Source organism: Gobius niger (assembly GCF_951799975.1).
Source record: "Gobius niger genome assembly, contig: SCAFFOLD_79, whole genome shotgun sequence".
NCBI classification, from domain to species: Eukaryota; Metazoa; Chordata; class Actinopteri; order Gobiiformes; family Gobiidae; genus Gobius; species Gobius niger.
Window position 1 is genome coordinate 4,282 of NW_027639108.1, and position 24,315 is coordinate 28,596.

A 24,315-nucleotide genomic window follows, 5' to 3' on the forward strand; every position below is an offset into this window, starting at 1 on the left:
ACCCCCTCTGGGTCCCTGCACCGTCGCCCGGGCCCAGAGTGTAACCCCCTCTGGGTCCCTGCGCCTCATGCCCAGAGTGTAACCCCCTCTGGGTCCCTGCGCCTCGGGCCCAGAGTGTAACCCCCTCTGGGTCCCTGCGCCTCATGCCCAGAGTGTAACCCCCTCTGGGTCCCTGCACCTCGGGCCCAGAGTGTAACCCCCTCTGGGTCCCTGCACCTCGGGCCCAGAGTGTAACCCCCCTCTGGGTCCCTGCACCTCAGGCCCAGAGTGTAACCCCCTCTGGGTCCCTGCACCTCGGGCCCAGAGTGTAACCCCCTCTGGGTCCCTGCACCTCGGGCCCAGAGTGTAACCCCCTCTGGGTCCCTGCACCTCGGGCCCAGAGTGTAACCCCCTCTGGGTCCCTGCACCGTCGCTCAGCCTCAGAGTGTAACCCCCTCCCGCCTCCCTGGCTCACCTTTGCTGAAGTAGCTCTTGCGCAGCGCCTCCAGGTGCTTGGGCCGGTCGTCCAGCGTGAAGTACGGCCGGTGCGAGAGCAGCATGTCGGGGGCTCGCAGCAGGGGCTTGACCTGCTCCGCCTTCAGGGCGATGGCCTGCTCCAGGAGGCCCAGGTTCCCCCGCGTCATGTCGAACATCTCCGACTCCTCCGTCATGGTGCTGCGCTGAGACAGGCTGTCCTCGTCGTCCCCGTCCTCGTTCTCAGACTTATCCGAGCGGACCTGGAACCACGAGACGGGTTTTCACAGGAGCCGAACAAATGAGCAAAAAAACACAATAGAAACACTCAAGTCGCTGCCACAGACTTACAAACAAATACATTTCAAAACTAAAGATTTTATGGAGGTAGTTTTACCTCTTACCTCCCGCCTGAACCGAGAGGATCTTTTTCCTCACATCATCAGATTTTTTTTCCAGAATTTTTTTTTGGGTATTACACTCATTTTTGTAACTTTTTTGTCATTTTTTGTCTTTTTTTCCCCAAATTTTTGTCATTATTTTGTCACATTTTTATCACATTTTTGTCACATTTTTGTAAATTTTTTGTAATTTTTTTCTTCAATTTTTTGTCATATTTTTATCATTTTTTCGTCAATTTTTTATCACATTTTTGTAAATTTTTTCGTCTTAAAAAAAAAAAAGTCATTATTTTGTCACATTTTTGTCATTTTTTGTCATATTTTTGTCAAATTTTTATCACATTTTTGTCACATTTTTGTCAATTTTTTGCAATTTTTTGTCACATTTTTGTCATGTTTTCGTCATTTTTTTAAATCAAATTTTTGTCATTATTTTGTCAGATTTTTATCATTTCTTGTCATATTTTTGTCAAATTTTTTATCAAATTTTTTATCAATTTTTTGTAATTTTTTCGTCATTTTTTCACATTTTTGTCACATTTCAAAACAAAATATTTCATGGAGGTAGATGAAACTTGCCTCCAGATAAAGGACTTTTATCAGAGTACCACAGTTACTCCACTAACCAAGGCAAGTTTCATCTACCTCTATAAAATGACAAAAAAATGACAAAAAAATGACAAAAAAATGACAAAAAAATGACAAAAAAATGACAAAAAAAATGACAAAAAAAGACAAAAAATTACCAAAAATTACAAAAAAATTAACAAAAAAAATACAAAAAATTACAAAAAAATTAACAAAAAAATACAAAAAATTACTAAAAAAAAGTGTAATCTGCGCAGCTATTACGAGTCATTCTCCGCAGCTATTACGAGGATCTCAGTCAGGCTCAACGACACAACATCAGCACAGAATCACAACACAACAGGACTAACCCGGAAACACTTTTCCCTGGAAGGAAACACCGATATGCGGCACTCGTGGGCAGGAGTTATTTACCTTTTACAAGGTTTAACCTGAAGCTAAAGCTAGCTAGCTCAACCAGCTCACCTGTTTATGGAAACAGCTGCGGTGGAGTCGCTCACACCTGGGCCCCCCCAACTCAAACTTTTATGTTTGACTTTACTAATCCAGACAAATATGCTTCAATGCAGGATCATTTTATGTACGCCTGAAAATGATGAATAGCCTTAACCGTTTCCAATAGAAATGTAAAGCTCATATGTTATTAACAGTAGCTAACCTAGCTGCTCACTCTCCTCTACAAACATTTAGCAAACACTAAATCCATCTCATACGTTCCTGTCAGTCACTAATTACGCCTTTATCTGACTCAGCTGTGTCAGGCGTTGCTACGGCGACGCCACAGCGGAATGACATCCCAGTGATTTAACTACCGGACTACGTGTGCGGTTATACCAAAATAATGCACCGGCCAATCAGAATCCAGCACTTAACGGACGACTCTCTCTCTGTAAACAACTTCCTCTGAGTGAAACAAGTCAAAGCAGCGCAGCACGTTTCACACAGAGCAGGAATAACAGCGGACCCAGGACTGATCCCTGAGGAACTCCTCTACTCACGGTCCCCTGAAAGCTACTCATTTCAAGGCCCGTACCTCGATGACGTCAATTTTTTGTAATTTTTTCGTCAATTTTTTCGTCAATTTTTTTTTAATTTTTGTCATTTTTGTCATATTTTTGTCAAATTTTTATCACATTTTGTCATTTTTTTTTTTTTTTCGTCAATTTTTTGTCACATTTTTGTCACATTTTTGTAATTTTTTTGGTAATTTTTTCGTCATTTTTTTTATCAATTTTTTTTCATTATTTAGTCACATTTTTGTCATTTTTTGTTAATTGTTTGTAATTTTTTCGTCAATTTTTTATCACATTTTTTATCAAATTTTTGTCATTTTTTGTCGTTTTTTCGTCATTTTTTTCACATTTCAAAACAAAATATTTCATGGAGGTAGATGAAACTTGCCTCCAGATAAAGGACTTTTATCCGAGTGCCACAGATTTATTTTTACTGCTGCTACTCATTTCAAGGCCCGTACCTCGATGACGTCAATTTTTTGTAATTTTTTCGTCAATTTTTTCGTCAATTTTTTTTTAATTTTTGTCATATTTTTGTCAAATTTTTATCACATTTTGTCATTTTTCTATCATTTTTTTTTTTTTTCGTCAATTTTTTGTCACATTTTTGTCACATTTTTGTAATTTTTTTTGTAATTTTTTCGTCATTTTTTTTATCAATTTTTTTTCATTATTTAGTCACATTTTTGTCATTTTTTGTTAATTGTATGTAATTTTTTCGTCAATTTTTTATCACATTTTTTATCAAATTTTTGTCATTTTTTTTGCCATTTTTTTGTCGTTTTTTCGTCATTTTTTTTCCACATTTTTGTCATTTTTTGTCACATTTCAAAACAAAATATTTCATGGAGGTAGATGAAACTTGCCTCCAGATAAAGGACTTTTATCCGAGTGCCACAGATTTATTTTTTACTGCTGCTACTCATTTCAAGGCCCGTACCTCGATGACGTCCAGGGAGGCGCTGGACGGCGACTTGTGGACCTCGGCGCTGTAGTAGACTTCGTCCAGGGGGCTGTTGGCGCCCCGCGAGCCGTAGCCCCGCGGCGGGCTCCGGGAGTTGTAGTTCTCCGAGGTGCTGGAGTTGTAGTCCCGGGGGGTCGCGCTCGGGCTGGGGCGCTCGTCGTAGTCCGGGTGTGGGGGACTGTGGGAGTTGTAGTCCCGGGGGATCGGGGTCGGGCTGGGGCGCTCGTTGTAGTCCGGGTGTGGGGGACTGTGGGAGTTGTAGTCCTTGGGGGTCGGGCTGGTGTAGTCCGGGTGTGAGGGGCTCTGGGGGTTGTGGTCCTGGGGGGTCGGGCTGGTGTCCTCGTGGTGTTCCGGGTGTGGGGGGCTGGGGGTTCCCTGAGCTAACGCTGCTGCGGTGCTGGTGATGGTGCGAACGGCGAATGGCACATCAGAAATAGGCAAGACGTGGTTCACTGCTTCCACACTGTCCTCCTCCTCCTCCTCCTCCTCCTCCTCTTCCTCCTCCTCCTCTTCCTCCTCTTCCTCCGGTATTTGGATCGGCTCCTCTGTTTCCATCTCTGTCGACTCTTGGGTCTACGGGGGGACAGATTACACACATTACAATGAGATTCCACAATTGTTTATTCCACTTCGCTCTTCAAAATGGCGGCCTTAACTATAAGCGACGTCTAGGGCTGGATGCAATTGAACGATACCAATATGGGGAAAAAGTTAAGAGTTTTCATTTTTTTCCTCAATTTTTCCTCTTAGTTTTGGCCCAATTTTTTCACATTCTCCTTATTATTTTCCCCTCATTTTTGCTCATTTTTATTACTAACATTTTCCCTACATTCCCTTAATTTTTCCCTCAAAATGTTTCCTTATTTTTGCCTCCATTTTTCCATTTTTTCCCTCCATTTTTCTAAAGTTTTGGCCCAAATTTTTCACATTCTCCTTATTTTTTCCCCCTCGTTTTTGCTCATTTTTATTACCAACATTTTCCCTATTTTCCCCCAAATTTTTCCTTATTTTTGCCTCATTTTTTCGTCAATTTTTCTCAAAGTTTTGGCCCAATTTTGTCACATTCTCCTTATTTTTTCCCCCTCGTTTTTGCTCATTTTTATTACCAACATTTTCCTTATATTTTCCCCCAAATTTTTCCTTATTTTTGCCTCATTTTTTCCCTCAATTTTTCTCAAAGTTTTGGCCCAATTTTTTCCACATTCTCCTTATTTTTTCCCCTCGTTTTTGCTCATTTTTACTACTAACACTTTCCCTATTTTCCCCCAAAATGTTTCCTTATTTTTACCTCAATTTTTCCAATTTTTTCCCTTGATCATTTTTACTTTTATGACTGTCCAGAAAACAGAAAATATAATCATAGTGTTTTGATTAACCTCTTAACTCCCGCCTGAACTGAGAGCATTTTCTCCAGTTCAGCTTTACCCAAATCCTGTAGGCCAGTGTAACGCCTCATTTGAAAGCTAAGACCTACAAAACTCATCTAAATGGATCTTTTTCCTCACATCATCAGATTTTTTTCCATCTTTTTTTGGGAGGGTTTTCAACTCATTTTTGTCCTTTTTTTTTTGTCTTTTTTTGTCACATTTTTTGTCACATTTTTTGTCATTTTTTTTTGTCACATTTTTTGTCACATTTTTTGTCATTTTTTGGTCTTTTTTTGGTCATTTTTTTGTCTTTTTTTGGTCATTTTTTGTCATTTTTTGTCACATTTTTTGTCACATTTTTTGTCTTTTTTTTGTCTTTTTGTCACATTTTTTGTCACATTTTTTGTCTTTTTTTGTCTTTTTTTGTCATTTTTTTGTCACTTTTTTGTCAATGTTTTCTCACTTTTTTCTCACATTTCCATCATTGTTTTCATCTCAGTTTTGTTGCTATTTTCTCACCTTTCTCCCAGAAGCTTTTGGATTGGGTAAAGCCAAACTGGAGAAAATGTGCTCGGTTCAGGCGGGAGTTAAGCGGTTAACAAATAAATAAAATAAAGATAGACTTTTTTTTTAAAGGCAACAAATAATCGTTCGAACAATCGTGATTTCAATCATGACAAATCTCTCTGTTCATTTGTATATTTGTAATCCTGTGTTTGAATTCCTCCGTGTTCGCACCCGCTCAGGCTCCGCCGTCTCCTCCTCTTCCTCGCTCATTTCCTGCTTCTCTTCCTGGTTTTCTTCTTCTTCTTCTCCCGCCGCCTCCGTGACGTCCTCCTCCGCCTCCGGTCGCTCCTGGAGGACCTCGGGCGTCTCCTTCACGGCGCTCTCGCTCTCGCCCTCGTTCTCGCCGCTCTCGTTCTCGCCGCTCTTCTCGCTCTCGGCCTCCGGGGTTTGGCCGAGGTGGAGCAGAGAGTTGGCGACTTCCTCTGACGGAGACGGGCACCGCTCCTGCTCCTCCTCCCGCTCCTCCTGCTCCTCCTCCTGCTCCTCCTCCTGCTCCTCCTCCTCAGGGGCTGCAGGGGGCGCCGCGCTGGCTTCACACACTGCCATCGAACACTCCTCTGGGGAAAAAACAAGAAATACACTTTGAATGTGTTCAGCTCCGGTTCAGCTTTACCCAAATCCTGTAGGCCAGTGTAACGTCTCATTTGAAAGCTAAGACCTACAAAACTGAATTGATCTTTTTCCTCACATCATCAGATTTTTTTTCATCACTTTTTTTGTTGGGCAGTCGTCTTGTTTTTGTCAAATTTTTGGGACTTTTTTGTTACTTTTTTGTCAAATTATTCACATTTTTTTGTCAAATTCTTATCACTTTTTTGTCCATTTTTTCTCAATTTTTCGTAATTTTTTTCTCAATTTTTCGTCAAATTTTTCTCACTTTTTTGTCGATTTTTTCTCCATTTTTCGTCAAATTCTTGTCCATTTTTGTAATTTTTTTGTAATTTTTTTGTAATTTTTTTGTCAATTTTTTCTCAATTTTTTGTCAAATTTGTGTCACTTTTTCTTCCATTTTTTCACAATTTTTTGTCAATTTTTTTCTCAATTTTTTGTCAAATTCTTGTCTATTCTTGTCATTTTTTTGTCCATTTTATGTCACTTTTTGTCACTTTTTCATCACTTTTTTCACATTTTCATCCTTGTTTTCGTCTCAGTTTTGTTGCTATTTCCACACCTTTTTCCCAGAAGCTTTTAGATTGGGGTAAAGCTGAAGGTGGGAGTTAAGGGGTTAAAAACATGAAGCTGCACAAACTTATTCACCACTAATTCAGAAAGTTAAACTGTGCAAATTCCCAAACGACAAAGAGTTTTTTCCTGTTTTGATCTTTTCTTTCTTGTTATTAAGAAAATGAAACTAAAACTCCAGATTAAGCCTCATCCTGGAGTGACAACAGTAACATTACCTGAACACAGTCACTCATAAAGACTCATGAGTGAAGGAGGAGGAGCTTCACTCAGGATGACTCAGGTTTACTGTAAATAACGTCACTGTAAAAGCTGTCACTGATGACGTCATGCTGTGTTTGTGTCAATTTCTTCAGCGTTTCTCTCAGCAAAGCGCACTCTCCTTATGAATTGGAAGGTGCGGAAACAAAATAGTTTTCAGCTTGATAAATGGCTGGGAGAATAACCTGGATCTTCTCTCCATGGAACAAGCAGCTCTAGCGCTCGAAGACTTGAGCGAAGAGCACCTGAACATATTTAACTTAGTATGGTCTGCACTAAAACAAACAAATATATTTATTACACGGCTCTTCACAACTTAAGTAGAAGCTCCGTTGATTTGAATGGGATTTCCAGACGTTCTCCCGGTCATTATTTTCTGATAAAGGACGTCTGAAAAAAATAACGACGCTGCCAATGGCACCGGAGTTGGTGTTTTCATATCACTCCGCACGTACGTAGCAGCGACACTATCTGTCCCGTCACTGAGAGAGAAGTCGGGGAATCGTGAGTCTGACTTTCAACTTACCCAGAGATTCACCACCTCCTCCAACTGCACCTTCAGCTAAGTAGCTAGGCTAGCTGCTAGCCTTGCTGCTTCTAGCCTAGCAAAACGTTGCCGAGCAACGCGCAAACTTTTGAGAACTATTTGTCGCAGAAGTCATTAAATAAACCTTTCGACCTTCATAAAAGTGTACGAAGTTTATGTTGTGTGTGTTCAGTTGCAAATGGCCGAATAATAAGCGGGATAATGTAAAGAACGCTGGTCATTATCGGGAAAATAAGCACCTTCAGGGCGAACCGGACGCGAAGTGGAGGGGTCTTGTTTCGCCCTGAAGGTGCTTATTTTCCCGATAATGACCAGCGTTCTTTACATTATCCCTTACAGAATTCATGGCCTTTATGCAAAAGGTGAAAATGTGTGAGTTAAGTCTGAGTTAAGCAAATTATGAATGTCTGCATGATGATTTGTCCGTCTTGTCTTGTGCTGGCTACCAAGCTCTTCCACGTTTTCCCTATTTAAATATGGTTACGTGAAGTGTTCCACTACAAAGTATAATTACACACAATTAAACAATGTGGATTTTCTAAGCGGATAAAAGGGGGAACTATATTGTAAGGCGTAATAATACCAGGAGTAGTTTGAAATCCGCACAGTAAAGTGAAGATTACTGCGCGGATTTCAAACTACTCCTGGTATTATTATGTCATAGTTGCGCTCATGGCCTCTAGGGGAAGAGTTACTTAGTTCCGCTTCAAATACTTTCGATTCTTTCACTAAAGTAATAAGTAGACTTCCACTTTGTCTTTTGTTGCGTAATATTTGATTTCACAGTTTCGTGTTCTCCGTGCTCACCTTCCTCTTTCTGCTCCTCCGTGGGCGGCGTCTCCTCGTCTTTCCCGTTCGTCTGCCCGTTCTCTTTGACGTCCGGCGTCTCCTCAGCCTCCCCCGTCTCCCCCGACTCCCCCGTCTCCCCCGACTCCCCCGACTCCCCCGACTCCTCCTTCTCCGCCTCGGCCTCGCTGCTGCCGTCGCTGTCGGCGCTGAAGCCCTCGTCCAGGGCCATCTTCAGGGGGTGGGACTTCCTCTTGGAGGCGGGAGGCTCCGCTTCCGCTTCCTGCTCGGCCTCGGCCTCCTCCAGGCGCCGCTTCCTCGCGATGGGACATCCCAGAACGCTGCCGGGCGAGAAAACCATGACTTTAACGGTTTGAAGAAGAAGAAGAAGAACGTGGAGCGTCCCTTTAACCCAGGGGTCGCGTATAATACAGAACGTTATTATTCTTTTTTTAATTCCTAACTCCGCTCAGGAACGGGCGAGAGCAGGGGGGCCCAAAGTGGGGCCCGCGGGCGCCAGAGAGTGGCCTGTAAGTGTGGATGCAGTACACGTTTTGGCCACCAAGGTGAAATTGGGGGCGCTGTTTCACTGCTTTCACACAGTTAAGGAAACACTTTTGTGGGGTTTTACGACTTTTATTGCAAAGGTTGTTGCGTTTATTGACCTCTTAACTCCCGCCGGAACCGAGAGGATCTTTTTCCTCACGTCGTCAGATTTTTCACATTTTTGTCAAACTTTTTGTCAAATTTTTGTCACATTTTTGTCACATTTTTGTTATTTTTTTGCCACATTTTTATCAATTTTTTGTCAAATTTTTATCACATTTTTGTCATTTTTTTATCACATTTTTGTCATTTTTTTTGTCATTTTTTTCATCAATTTTTTGTCATTTTTTGTCAAATTTTTATCACATTTTTGTCATTTTTTTGGTCATTTTTTTGTCATTTTTTGTCATTTTTTTCATCAATTTTTTGTCATTTTTTGTCATTTTTTTGTCACATTTTTGTCATTTTTTTGTCATTTTTTTATCACATTTTTGTCATTTTTGTCATTTTTTGTCACATTTTTGTCATTTTTGTGTCAAATTTCTGACATTTTTTCATCAATTTTTTTGTCATTTTTTTGTAATTTTTTGTCACATTTTTATCACATTTTTGTCATTTTTTTGTCATTTTTTGTCACATTTCTGTCATTTTTTCGTCCATTTTTTATCACATTTTTGTCATTTTTTTGTCATTTTTTTGTTGAATTTTCGTCATTTTTTCAACAATTTCATGTGACATTTTTGTGAAATTTTTTTTTTCATTTTTTTGTCACATTTTTATCACATTTTTGTCATTTTTTAGTCAAATATTCATCATTTTTTCAACAATTTTTTGTCAATTTCTTGTGACATTTTTGTGACATTTTTGCCACTTTTTCATCAATGTTTTCGTCTCAGTTTTGTTGGATTGGGGTAAAGCCAAACTGGAGAAAATGTGCTTGGTTCAGGTGGGAGTTACGGGGTTAATACATTTTTTTTTTGCAACATTTATTTTTTTTGTCACTTCATTTTTTACAGAAACACTAAAGTAAAATCCACAAACGTTCCCTGATCGTCTGAAAGTTTAAATCCTGATTCGAGCGTTTTGTGCCTCGTCTAAAACCTTCATAAAAGGCGCCGGAGCGGAAACGCGGCGGGTCATTTAACCGGGAATATGAGCAAACGCGAGTGGCCAGAGGGGGCGCCGTGTGACCCGCCCCCTCTCGCCGCCGCAGCCAATCACGGGGCGGCGCCGCGGCCGATCGAGCGGAACCTTTAATGAACGAGTGGCGCGAAAAGACGCGGCGGAGGGTGAAATCTAATAATCTCGCCCGACGCTCACCTGGGAGGGAGGGGGAGGAGGGAGGGAGGGAGAGGAGAAGAAGAGAGAAGGGGGTGATAGAGGAGGGAGTGGGGGATTGGAGAGGAGGGGAAGAAATAGGGAAAGAGAGGGAAGAGAAGGGAAAAGGTAACAGGGAGGGGAGAGAGGATGAGAGAGAGGAGAAAAGGGAAAGAGGGAGGAGAGAAAAGGAGCAGAGAGGAGGGGAGAAGAGGAGAGAGGGGTAGAGGGTGGAGAAAGAAGGGAGAGGGAGATTGGAGGAGAGGGAAGAAATAGGGGAGGGGAGGAGGGAGAGAGGAGATGGGGAAGAGAAGGGAGAGAGGAGAGGAAGAGAGGGGAGAGAAAAGAGATGATGGAGAAGCGGGGAGAGAGGAGACAAGGGGAAGGAGGCAGAGGGGGAAGGAAGAGAGGGAAGAGAAGAGGAAAGGGAACGGGGAGGAGAGAGGGAAGAGAGAAAAGGAGCAGAGTGGAGGGGAGAAGAGGAGAGAGGGGTAGAGGGTGGAGAAGAGGAGAGGAAAAGAAGGGGAGAGGAAAGAGGAGATGGAGAGGGGGGAGAGAGGAGACGGGGAAAGGAGGCAGAGGGGTAAGAAAGAGAGGGAACAGGAGATAGATACAGAAAGTGGAAGGAGGGAAGGGGAAAGGGAACAGGGAGGGGAGAGAGGATGAGGGAGAGGAGAAAAGGGAAAGAGAGAGGAGAGAGGGAAGAGAGAAAAGGAGCAGAGGAGGGAGAAGAGGAGAGAGGGGTAGAGGGTGGAGAAAGGAGAAAGAGAGGGGAAGAAATAGGGGAGAGGGGAAATAGGGGAGAGAGGGGAGGGGGAGAAGAGGAGAGGAAAAGAAGGGGAGAGGGGGGAGAGAGAAGGTGAAGAGAAGACAAAGAGAGAAGGGGATGATAAAGGAGGGAGAGGGGGATTGGAGGAGAGGGGAAGAAAGAGGGGAGAAGAGGGGAGAAGAGGGAAGAGGGAAAGGAAGAGAGGGAACAGGAGATAGATACAGAAAGTGGATGGAGGGAAAGGGAAAGAGGGAGGAGAGAAAAGGTGCAGAGAGGAGGGAGAAGAGGATAGAGGGGTAGAGGGTGGAGAAAGAAGGGAGAGGGGGAGAGAGAAGAGAAGGGGAGAGAAAAGAGATGATGGAGAAGCGGGGAGAGAGGAGACAAGGGGAAGGAGGCAGAGGGGGAAGGAAGAGAGGGGAGAGAGGAGAAAAGGGAAAGAGGGAGGAGAGAGGGAAGAGAGAAAAGGAGCAGAGAGGAGGGGAGAAGAGGAGAGAGGGGTAGAGGGTGGAGAAAGAAGGGAGAGGGGGACTGGAGGAGAGGGGAAATAGGGGAAAGGAGGCAGAGGGAGAGAGGGAAGAGAAGGGGAGAGAGGAGAAGAGGGGAAAAGGGATCAGAGAGGAGGGGAGAAGAGGAGAGAAAGAAGAGGAGATGGGAAGAAATAGGGGAGAGAAGGGGAGAAGAGAAGATGAGAGGGAAATAGGGAAAGGGAAGAGGATATGTGAGGGAAAGAGAGAGGTGGAATTGGAGAAGGGGGAGAGAGAGAAGAGGAAGAGCGGAGAGAGAGGAGACAAGGGAAAGGAGGCAGAGGGGGAGAAAGAGAGGAAAGAAAAGAGGAAAGGGAACGGGGGAGAAGAGGAGAGAAAGAAGAGGAGAGGGGAAGAAATAGAGGAGAGAAGAGAGGATGAGAGGGAAATAGGGAAGGTATTAGGGAGAGGTGGAGAGGGAAAGAGAGGTGGAATTGGAGGAGAGGGGAGAGGCAAAGGGAGAGGGGAAGAGAAAAGGGGAAGACAGGGGAGCGAGTGCATCTTCCTGAGGCGCTGGGGGGGCGGAGGAGCCGCCTGTAAACAGATACGGCTCATATCCGAGCTGTAATAAAGAGCCGCTCCAGCTCAGCGAGCAGCTCCGGGGCCACGACCCCCCGGGAACCAGGGATCAGACACTGAGAGTGAAGGGAGGGGGGGGGCGGGGTCAGGGAGGGGGGGGCGGGGTCAGGGAGGGGGGGGGGCGGGGTCAGGGAGGGGGGGGCGGGTTCAGGGGCGGGGCCGTACCTTCGGTGCCGGGCGTATCTCCCGCTGCTGTGGCCCGTGCCGTTGCATCCCGGGGTGGGGCAGCTGGGCGGACCAGGGGGGGGGGGGCAGACAGAGAGTTAGGACAATGGTGTTTTTAGTTACAGTAACATGAAGAAGCCACGACACGAGGGTTAAGTGAGGTTAGAAAGAGTTTGGTTTAACCCCTTAACTCCCGCCGGAACCGAGAGCTTTTTCTACAGTTTGTGCTTTACCCCAATCCAAAAGCGAGAAAAAAGTGAGAGAATAGTGACAAAACTGAGACGGAAACAATGATGGAAATGTGAGAAAAAAGTGAGGAAAAAATGATGAAAAAGTGGCAAAAATGTGACAAAAATGTGACAAAAAATAACAAAAATATGTCAAAAATTTGATTAATAATGTGACAAAAAATGACAAAAAAGTGACGGAAAATTGATGAAAAAAGTGAAGAAAAAATGACAAAAAAATGACAAAAAATGTGACAAAAAATGACAAAAAAGTGACAAAATGTGACAAAAAATGACAAAAAATTAATTAAAAATGTGACAAAAAATGACAAAAAATTGATGAAAAAATGACAAAAATTTGATCAAAAATGTGACAAAAAATGACAAAAAAGTGACGAAAAATTGATGAAAAAATAACAAAAAAATTATAAAAAAATTACAAAAATATGACAAAAATATGACAAAAATTTGATTAAAAATGTGACAAAAATGACAAAAAAGTGACGAAAAATTTATGAAAAAATAACAAAAAATGACAAAAAAATGACAAAAATTTGATTAAAAATGTGACAAAAAATGACAAAAAAGTGACGAAAAATTGATGAAAAAATAACAAAAAAATTATAAAAAAATTACAAAAATATGACAAAAATATGACAAAAATTTGATTAAAAATGTGACAAAAATGACAAAAAAGTGATGAAAAATGGATGAAAAAATGACAAAATGTGACAAAAAATGACAAAAATTTGATTAAAAATGTGACAAAAAATGACAAAAAAGTGACGAAAAATTTATGAAAAAATAACAAAAAATGACAAAAAAATGACAAAAATTTGATTAAAAATGTGACAAAAAATGAGAAAACATTGACAAAAAAGTGATGAAAAATTTATGAAAAAGTGGCAAAATTGTCACAAGAAATTGACGAAAAAAATTACAAAAAAATTACAAAAATGAGTTGAATACCCAACAAAAAAATGATAAAAAAAACTCTGCTGACGTGAGGACAAAGATCCTCTCGGTTCAGGCGGGAGTTAAGAGGTTAAAGGAACATCCCTGCAGTGAAGATCAAGAGCGCTGCAAAAAGTCATCTTTAAATAAATGAAACGTTCTGTGATTTCGCCCAAACATAAATCAATCCAGTTTTGAGTCATTTATTTTATCTTTTTTAGGTGTAAATATTTACTCATTCCAAGATTACTTTTTGCAGTGAATCTCTACACTGCAAAATGTCACATCCAGGTGAGTTAAAATGACTAGAATTCAGAGTAATTTCCCCATAATGTAAGTAGTGTTGAAGATTCAAAGCTGCCATGTGCCTTTAAATGTGACCCTCCCGGGCCTCCGTAGATGGAGGCAGGTGGCGTGGAGCCAAAGGAACATAATAACATCAGCCTGGGTCGATATCCTGTTACTGACGAGATACGGATCGGACCAAACCGGCTGCAATTTCCCCTCAGCTCAGGCCAAAACATCCCCCCAAACACTCCCCCCAAAACACTCCCCCCAAACACTCCCCCATAACAGCCTCCCCCATAGCACTCCCCCATAACAACATCCCCAAAAATCTACGGTGGCCTGGAAGTGCCCAACATTTTTACAAGTTCTGAAACAAATGCATGTTTTTTTAGGGTCGGTACTTTTGGGGGCGGGACTTCCTGGCCATAAACTCTCCACCACTTCCCCACACCGACCTAAAACATGCTCACTAGGCTCGTCAGTATGTAGAGAGGACGACAGCGAGGCTCGCGGGCGCCTCGTCTGAAACGCTAATGCTGCGTTTTTTAATGAGTGAAATTAAAATAGAAATTAAAAAGTGAGAAAAGATTGATGAAAAAGTGACAAAAAATGACAAAATTTAATAAACTTTGACGAAAAATTGACAAAAAAGTGAGAAAAATTTGACGAAAAATTTACTAAATTTTGACAAAAAAGTGAGAAAAAATGGATGAAAATTTGACTAAAAAGTGACTAAAAATGGACAAAATATGACATAAATGGACACAAATTTGACGAAAATGGACAAAAAATTGACAAAAAATTGACAAAATAGTGAGAAAAAATTGACGAAAATTTGACGAAAAATGTACAAAAAATGTAAAAAAAAATTGAGAAAAAATGGATGAAAATTTGACGAAAAAGTGACAAAAAATGTACAAAAAATGACATAAAATGACAAAAAATTTACAAATTTTTGACAAAAAAGTGAGAAAAAATTGACAAAAAATTGAGAAAAAATTGACACAAAATTGAGAAAAAATGGATGAAAATTTGACTAAAAAGTGACAAAAAATGTACAAAAAATGACATAAATTGACAAAAATTTGATGAAAAATTTGACGAAAAATTTGATGAAAAATTGACAAAAAATGGACGAAATTTTAACAAAAAAGTGAAAAAAAATTGACGAAAAACTGAGAAAAAATGGATGAAAATTGGACGAAAAAGTGACAAAAAATGTACAAAAAATGACATAAAATGACAAAAATTTAACGAAAAATTTAGAAAAAATGGACGAAAAAGTGACAAAAAATTTACACAATTTTAACAAAAAAGTGAAAAAAAATTGATGAAAAACGGAGAAAAAATTGACAAAAAATGTACAAAAAATTACATAAATGGACAAAAAATTTGACGAAAAAGTGAGAAAAATGGACAAAAAACCCCCCAAAAATTTGACGAAAAAGTGATAAAAAGTCACGAAAATTTGACACTCCCCATAACAACATCCCCCAAAACACTCCCCCATAACAACCACAAACTCTCCACCACTTCCCCACACCGACCTAAAACATGCTCACTAGCCTCGTCAGCGCGTGGAGAGGACGACAGCGAGGCTCGCGGGCGCCTCGTCTGAAACGCTAATGCTGCGTTTTTTAATAAGTGAAATGAATACGAGGATAATTGGAGGAATAAAGGCCAGTGGCTGCGGGAGCTTAATGAGAAGTGAAATGAACCGGCCTCAGGGTCAGGGCGAACTCAGGCGGAGCCGAGGAGACGGCGCGCGGGGGAAATATCAGGGAAAATACTTTGTTTTAAATCAGGAATATGCAAACAGGAGCTGGAAGTCGTTTTAATTGACGTGGCTTTGACGCTCAGATGATGATTCTCCCGAACAGACAAGAGGGAACATTGTTTTTACAGTGTTTTTCCACCAATTTGCTCCCATTATGTTCTCCCATTTTTTTTTTCCATCCCCCTTTTTTTTATTTTCCCCAATTATTTCAATGTTTTTCCTTTTTGTTTTATTTTTACAATTTCTTCCACTTTATCCCAATTTTTTCCACTTTTTTTTAAAACATTTTTTCACCCCAATAAATTTTTTTAAAATACAATTTTCCCATTTTTTTCCCCCATTCTTTATCATTTCCCCCAATGTTCTTCCCCATTGTCCCCCCTTTTTTCCCCGTGTCATTCCCTTCCCATTTCCCTTGTTCCCAATTTGCTCTTTCACCTCCCCCTCTCATTTCTATCTTTTTAAATACAATTTTCCTCATTTTTTTTCAAATCACTTTTTTCCACATCCTTTTTTTTTTTTTTACAATTTGATCCACTTTTTTCCCATTTAGTTCCCAATTAAAAAAAAAAAAAAGGTTTTGTTTTCCCATTTTTCCCACTTTTCACCCATTTTTTTCCTTTAAATTTCCCCCCGATTTCTCTCTATTTTTCACTTTTTTTTACATTCCCCTTCTATTTTTTTGCTCCATTTCTACATTTTTTAAATACAATTTTCCCAATTTTCCCCCCATTCTTTATCATTTCCCCCAATGTTCTTCCCCATTGTCCCCCCCTTTTCCCCCCCTTGTCATTTCCTTTCTTTCCTTTTTGTTTTAACAATTTTTTCCTAAAAAAAATATTTTCCTTTTCCCAATTTGCTCTTCAACATCCCCCTCTCATCTCTATCTTTTTAAATACAATTTTCCACTTTTTTAAATCACCTTTTTCCACATACCTTTTTTTTTTTTCCAAATGTATCCACTTTTCCCCATTTTGTTCCCAATTTTTTTACATTTTTGTTTTGTTTTCCAATTTTTCACCCAATTTTTTCCTTTCAATTTTTCCCCAGTTTCTCTCAATTTTTTCCATTTTTTTTAATCACTTTTTTCCACATTTTTTTTTTTACAATTTTATCCACTTTTCCCAATTTTTTCCCCAATTTTTTGTTTTTTTATTTTGTTTTCCCATTTTTCCCCAATTTCTCTCAATTTTTTCACTTTTTTTTATCACTTTTTTCCATATTCTTTTTTTTTTTACAAATTGATCCACTTCTCCCCATTTTGTTCCCAATTTTTTTACATTTTTTGTTTTGTTTTGTTTTCCCATTTTCCCCACTTTTCACACTTTTTTTTCTTTTACATTTTTCCCCAGTTTCTCTCAATGTTTTCATTTTTCTTAATCACTTTTTTCCACATTTTTTTTTTACAATTTCATCCACTTTTCCCCATTTTGTTCCCAATTTTTTTCCAAATTATTATTATTTTTTCCACATTTTTCTCCACTTTTTGCCCATTTTTTCCCCTTTCAATTACCCCCAATTTCTCTCTCTTTTTTTTTTTTTTACATTCCCCTTCTATCTTTTCTGAGTGTATTTTTTTCCATTTTCTCCCCTTTCCTTGACATTGTTGTTAAACCTGATATTTCACATTTGCACATCTCCCATCATCTTGCAGCCGATTTGTTCCCGCCTCCTCTACACTGACCAATGAGCAGCGGGTTCTGAGCATAAACAGCCACGCCCCTTTTTTGGGCTTCTCATACATGAAAGAAACTTATGAATAGACCGGGGCGCTTTCCCTTACCTCGGCTCCTGTCCCGCCAGTTCAATGGGCGCTGTGAGAGAGAGGGAGGGAGGGGGGGAGAGAGGGGAGAGAGGGGGGAGAGGGGGGTGAAAGGGGGAGGAAGAGGAGAACAAAGGTGAGTGATGCTTTTAAAAAAACTGCGCAGCTGAAAGAAAACACAGATCAATAAATGGCAGAGGATCCCGGGAGACGGCGAGGGGAGAGAGCGGCCGCTACTACACGCTACACGCTACACGCTACACGCTAGCGGCGAGTAAACACGGCGAAAAGGAGCGCATTCATGAGGCTTTCGAGGCAACTGTTTCACTGCAGGTGAACTGGAGAAAAAAGTACATTTAGAGATATCTGATACTTCTGCTGAGCAACACTGATATAAACATGAGGAGAGGATATGCAGACAGGAATCGCCCATTTATGGTCATGTTCAAAGCAGCCAGAGGGAAACAAACTAAACTTTCTCACATTTCTACAGCGTAACTTTAACAATAGCAGAATGTTTCTACTGAATACAGAGACATGGGGAGGAGCAAATGCTTAAAAAACAAACAATGCTAACAGGAAGCTGCATTAGCTTCACGCTACATATGCTAACGCTCACAACAAACGCCGTTTTCCGCTTATACTGAACAATTTGCTGTGAAAAAACATCCATGTGGATCTAGTGTTGACATGACTTTATTTGTGTGAGATAAATATGTTTATTATACGGCTCTTCACAGCGCAAGCAGAAGCTCCGTTGATTTGAATGGGATTTCCCAACGTTCTCTCGGTCATTATTTTCTGATAAAGGAAAGTTGGTGCTTTCATATCACTCCGTGCGTACGTAGCAGCGACACTTTCTGTCCCGTCACTGAGAGAGAAGAATCGCTCGTGAAGTTAACGTGAGTCTGACTTTCAATTTACCCAGAGATTCACCACCATTCCTCCACCTGCGCCTTCAGCTAAGTAGCTAGGCTAGCTGCTAGCCTTGCTGCTTCTAGCCTAGCCAAACGTAGCCGAGCAACGCGCAAACTTTTGGGAACTATTTGTCGCGGAAGTCATTAAATAAACCTTTCGACCTTCATAAAAGTGTACGAAGTTTATGTTGTGTGTGTTCAGTTGCAAATGGCCGAATAATAAGCGGGAAAATGTATAGAACGCTGGTCATTATCGGGAAAATAAGCACCGACACCTGAATGTAATGTCCTGAAAGCAAACATTACAGTTCATTCTGGCCCCGGTCATGTTTGTATCCGCAGTGTTTTGGCCCAGGTTTAAAGGGGGAGAAAAAGCCAGAGCAGAAAGTCTAAATCAGCTGAATTACAAAGTGCTGTTCTCGGGAAAAACAAACCCAGGATCACGACCTCAGCACAAACACCTGATTAATCGCCGGGTGTTAGTTTTCTTAATTGTGGGGAAAATGAAATTAAAAAACCTAAACCGCCTTCACCTTTTTCTGTGTGTGTGTTTCCTCCAAGTAATTGCTTTCAAACGTTAAATCAAGTCACAAACAGACGGAGATCGAAGCGTTTCAGCGGGAGATAATGGGGCCTTTCGGAGATTTCAGATCGACGAGTCAAGGCCGCTGATGCGCTCGCTTAAAGGAAACATTAGGTCTCATTCAGAGCCGTGAAAGCCGACCGTCGGGCTTTTTCTGAGCCGCGCAGCCGGTTATGATACGTCCAGCCCACGGCCTCGCTTTGTGCCGCCGAGAAAGCGCCGCATCGCCTCGTAGAATGGAGTGGAGTCAGTTTTTTTCGGTTCAGTTTGGGAGGGTTTGAGAGTGGACAGTCCAGAGACTCTGTCCGCTCTTAGTTTCTGTCTTTTGGAGGAGGAGAAACTGACCCTCTGGCCTCGGTTTGTGAGCGGAAGAAACAGCTGCGTCCTGATTGGTCGGCAGTGTCATGTGATCTGCCCCGGAGCGCCTGCCAATCCAAATGTCTGAGGCCAAAGCTTTAACTGTAAGTGGTGGTTGGCGGTTTAAACCACCCGCCTAAACCGAATGCATTATGTCCTCGTTGGCTTTTATATAGGCCTGTGTAACACCGCATTTGAAATTTATTTTTTTCAATTTTGGTCACATTTTTCGTGGGTTTTTATTCTCATATTTGGTTGAATTTTTGTTGAATTTTTGTCACTTTTTTGTTGAATTTTTGTCACTTTTTGGTTGATTTTTTGTTACTTTTTTGTTGAATTTTTGTCACTTTTTTGTTGAATTTTTGTTGAATTTTTGTCATTTTTTTGTCATTTTTTTGTCACTTTTTGGTTGTTTTTCTTTCACATTTTTGTTGAATTTTTGTTGAATTTTTGTCACTTTTTGGTTGATTTTTTGTTACTTTTTTGTTGAATTTTTGTCACTTTTTTGTTGAATTTTTGTTGAATTTTTGTCATTTTTTTGTCATTTTTTTGTCACTTTTTGGTTGTTTTTCTTTCACATTTTTGTTGAATTTTTGTTGAATTTTTGTCACTTTTTGGTTGAATTTTTGTCACTTTTTTGTTGAATTTTTGTTGAATTTTTGTTGAATTTTTGTTGAATTTTTGTCACTTTTTTGTTGAATTTTTGTTGAATTTTTGTTGAATTTTTGTTGAATTTTTGTCACTTTTTTGTTGAATTTTTGACACATTTTTGTTGATTTTTTGTCACATTTTAGTTTAATTTTTGTCACATTTTTGTTGAATTTTTGTCACTTAATTGTCACTTTTTTGTCACGTTTTTTGTCACGTTTTTTGTTGCCTTTTCCAGCACATTTTTGCTTTGTCTTCATCCTCTTTTTCTCGCTATGTTGATGCCTTTCTTTTTAGCTTTTAGATTTGGGTAAAGCTCGGTTGAGGCGGGACCGGTGGCCCTTCTGTGCTCTTCCAGGATGGACACATGGCCAGTCCTGCCCCTGGGCTCAATTTGCAGTTTCTGGGGTAAATCCAGTGTCAGGTTTATAATTAAGATAAACTAATGAGCTGAAGAGGAGCTGCTTTTGAGGAATAAAGTTCACACAAACAGCTGGTTTAATCCACCTCCTTTTCAGAGCGTGAGCCGAGCAGACGAGTCCGGAGCGGGTCTTTCCGTGACAGTGACGTCCCGGTGGATGATCTGGCAGCTCCGCGCGCAGACGACTGAAGGGTTTCTCCGTCTTTCGTCATGCTGCGCCGCGTTTGACTGGACGCTCTGAAGCGAGGGGGGGGGCCGCTGTCGGCGCCGTCTCCGCTTCAAAGGAGCTTCAGCGAACGCGGAGGAGCCACACGGCGAGGAGCGACGAGGCGAACGGCGAGGAGCGACACGGCGAGGCGCTCGGCAACGCTCTTTATGTTTGTGTCCCTGAACAGAACTCACACGAGGAGGCGTTCAGACCGTGTTTACAGTCGGACACGGAGACGCTGCAGGTCTTTAACCCCTTAACTCCCGCCTGGACTGAGAGCGTTTTCTACAGTTTGGCTTCGCCTCAGTCTAAAAGCTTCTGGGAAAAAGCTGTGGAAATAGCAACAAAACTGAGACGAAAACAAGGATGGAAATGTGACAAAAAAGTGATGAAAAATGTATGAAAAAGTGGCAAAAAATGTCACAAGAAATTGACAAAAAATTGAAGAAAAAAATAACAAAAATGTGGCAAAAATGTGATAAAAATTTGACCAAAAAAAATGATGAAAAAAATGATGAAAAATGACAAACAAAAAAAAAGGACAAAAATTTGATAAAAAATGGACGAAAAAATAATAAAAAAAAATTGAGGAAAAATGACCTAAAAAATGACAAAAAATTGACAAAAATTTGATAAAAATTTGACCAAAAAATGATAAAAAAAATGATGAAAAATGACAAAAAAATGACAAAAAAGGACAAAAATTTGATAAAAAACGGACGAAAAAATAATAAAAAAATTGACGAAAATGTGACAAAAAATGACAAAAATGTGATAAAAATTTGACAAAAAAAAGAAAAAAAAATGAAAACAAATTGACGAAAAATGAGAAAAAAATTACAAAAAATGACAAAAATGTGAAAAAAAATTACAAAAAAAATGAGTTCCAAAAATGCGTTGAATACCCAACAAAAAAATGCTGGAAAAACAATCCGATGACGTGAGGAAAAAGATCCTCTCGGTTCAGGTGGGAGTTAAGAGGTTAAAAGCCTTTATTACATCATGTTTTAGTCTCTTTAGTCTTGGATTTGTGCTCTTTTTGGGAATAGCCACAATGAAGTGCACGTTCATACTGTCTTTTACTGTTTGTTTTAGTTGCTGTCCACTGTAAAGCACTTTGTGACCTCTGTCTGTGAGAAGCGCTATATAAATAAAGATTACTTACTTACTTACTTATACTAACCCAAAGGACAAGCCTCTTTCTTCAGACTTCAAACACCATTCACTTTATTCCAAAGTTTGCCGAGCGTTTTGTAACTGTATTTGTCATTTTTTTTTGTCATTTTTTGTCAAATTTTTGTCATTTTTTGTCACATTTTTGTCATTTTTTTTTCCAATTTTGTGTCATTTTTTGTCAATTTTTTGTCAATTTTTTGTCAATTTTTTCCAATTTTTTGTCAAATTTTTATAAAATTTTTGGTCATTTTTTGTCACATTTTTTGTCAATTTCTTGTGATATTTTTGCCACTTTTTCATAAATTTTTCATCACTTTTTTGTCTTTTTTTAATCATTTTTTGTCACAATTTGTCATTTTTCCGTCACATTTTTAATCAAATTTTTGTAATTTTTTTATCACATTTTTGTAATTGTTTTGTCACATTTTGCAACATTTTTGTCATTTTTTGGGTCATTTTTTGTCCATTTCTTGTGACATTTTTGCCACTTTTTCATCAATTTTTCATCAATGTTTTCTCACTTTTTTCTCTCATTTCCATCATTGTTTTCATCTCAGTTTTGTCTCTATTTCCACACCTTTCTTCCAGAAGCTTTTGGATTGGGGTAAAGCCAAACGTGAGAGAAAAAGGTTCTCAGTTCAGGTGGGAGTTAAGGGGTTAAACACGTTTCATCTTCACAACGCTGTGCCTTGGACGTCCAGCCTTTCGTGCTCCACGTGGATACCAAACCTGTCAGTATTTGTGAATGAACGAGCACATGTCGGAGTGACTTCCTGGATAAACCTGGCACGGGGAGAGTCTGTGGAAAAGGCCTCACCTCGGATTCCTTTGGAGCGAGCGCGGGTCCTCTTGTCAACACCCTCCACACTCATCTGCAGAGGAAACACAAACACATCCACGTTACTTCACTGATCTCCCTCCCCGACGACGAGGCCACGCCCAGAAACCCCGCGGGGAAGTCAGAGAGAGGAATGACAAACAAACGGACTTGATATGATCGGATCTGGATTGTTGACGTGCGGATTTGTCAAGTAGGTTTGGGGAGAATCTTGTTTATGATGTAATTCAGGGGGAGGCAAGTTTTGTTGGCGGAGGGGCCGATTTTCTTTATTGTAAACAGACCGAGGGCCACTGATATTTAGCTCAAAGTAAAGCTGGAAAAAATACCATCATGAGACTTAAAATTGTTTGAATTAAAGTTCTTTTATTTTAGAGAGGAACAAAAAGTGATCAATACAGTTCATTTTTATGTGTATTTTTTGTAATTTTTTGGTCAAATTTTTATCAATTTATTGTCACTTTTTTGTCACTTTTTTGTCACTTTTTTGTCATTATTTTGGTCAATTTTTTATCAATTTATTGTAATTTGTTTGTCACTTTTTTGTCACTTTTTTGTCACTTTTTTGGTCAAATTTCTATCAATTTATTGTCACTTTTTTGTCATTTGTTTGTCACTTTTTTGTCATTATTTTGGTCAATTTTTTATCAATTTATTGTAATTTGTTTGTCACTTTTTTGTCACTTTTTTGTCATTTTTTGTCACTTTTTTGTCATTTTTTTGGTCACTTTTTTGTCACTTTTTTGTCATTTTTTTGTCATTTTTTTGGTCAAATTTTTATCAATTTATTGTCATTTTTTGTAATTTTTTTGTCATTTTTTTAATCACATTTTTGTCACATTTTTGTCATTTTTTCCTAATTTTTTTTGTCAATTTCTTGTGACATTTTTGCCACTTTTTCATCACTTTTTTGTCAATGTTTTCAAAGTAAAGCTGGGGAAAATACCATCATGAGATAAATGACTTCAAATTGCTTGAATTATTTGAGAGAGGAAACAAAGTGATGGATACAGTGGGTAGAATAGTCTGCAAGGAGGGCAGGTGCTCTTCAGGTATTCATTTTTTTGTTGGGTATATAACTCATTTTTGTAACTTTTTTGTCATTTTTCTGTCAAATTTTAGCACATTTTTGTCATTTTTTTGTCACATTTTTATAATTTTTTTGTCACATTTTTGTCATTTTTTGGGTAATTTTTTCGTCAATTTTTGTGACATTTTTGTGACATTTTTGTGACATTTTTTGCCACTTTTTCATCAATTTTTCGTCATTTTTTTGTCACATTTTTATAATTTTTTTGTCATTTTTTTGTCACATTTTTGTCACATTTTCGTCAATTTTTGGCTCATTTTTTCGTCAATTTTTGTGACATTTTTGTGACATTTTTGCTACTTTTCCATCAATTTTTCGTCACTTTTTTGTCACATTTCCATTATTGTTTTCGTCTCAGTTTTGTTGGACTGGGGTAAAGCCAAACTAGAGAAAACCTGCTCGGTTCAGGCGCGAGGTGGAGTTTTCAAAAGTGTCTTAGTTTTATCGTCCTCACGCCTCTGCTCTGATTGACACCCGTCTCCATGGCGACTCAAGGGAAAGGGGCGGAGTTAAACGCTCCGCTCAGAGCAGAGTGAGAGAAAGGCAGTATCGGCTCTCGCTAAGTTTCAAATGTTAGAGTAGATGATCCCAAATGCCACAAAAAGCATATTTTCCTTTCCTCTATGTCCTGTAATTTCCTGCCGGGTTTGAACGCCTCGCACCGCGGTCCCTGCCCTCGCGGCCGGAGCCGACAATCACGTCCGTAATAATCATAATAATAATAATAATAATAATAACAGTAAAAGTTTGGAGAAGGGGCGACGGCTGCTGGAATAAAGGCCTTTTAAGCCCGGAGCTTCGTGCCCGGCCTTTCAGCGGCGCCGCTTCACTTCACGCCCCGCTTTTAACGCCACAAAGGAGCAGGTGTTAAGCGGCTGGAGCTGCATTAGCGCTCGCACACACACACACACACACACACACACACACACACGCACACAAAGACGCCATTAGCTTTGATGACTGGACTCAAATCACAGGCCTTTTCCTCTTTTTTTCTTCCATCTTTGAGCTCCTGCTTTATTCTTCTCGTCCACTTCAAG

General features: G+C 39.9%; 1 protein-coding gene across 1 annotated transcript; it reads right to left on the reverse strand.

Moving 5' to 3' along the window:
- Positions 1 to 419: 419 nt before the first annotated feature.
- LOC306982879 (uncharacterized protein) lies at positions 420 to 23,759 on the reverse strand (the record flags this gene model as incomplete). The annotated part of the gene is made up of 9 exons (XM_079583327.1): positions 420 to 716; positions 3,396 to 3,816; positions 3,985 to 3,992; positions 5,525 to 5,910; positions 8,151 to 8,470; positions 12,030 to 12,092; positions 17,059 to 17,089; positions 22,165 to 22,219; positions 23,730 to 23,759. The coding sequence occupies 9 exons, from the start codon at positions 23,757 to 23,759 to the stop codon at positions 420 to 422; spliced, it is 1,611 nt and encodes a 536-aa protein (XP_079439453.1).
- Between the last annotated feature and the right edge of the window lie 556 nt (positions 23,760 to 24,315).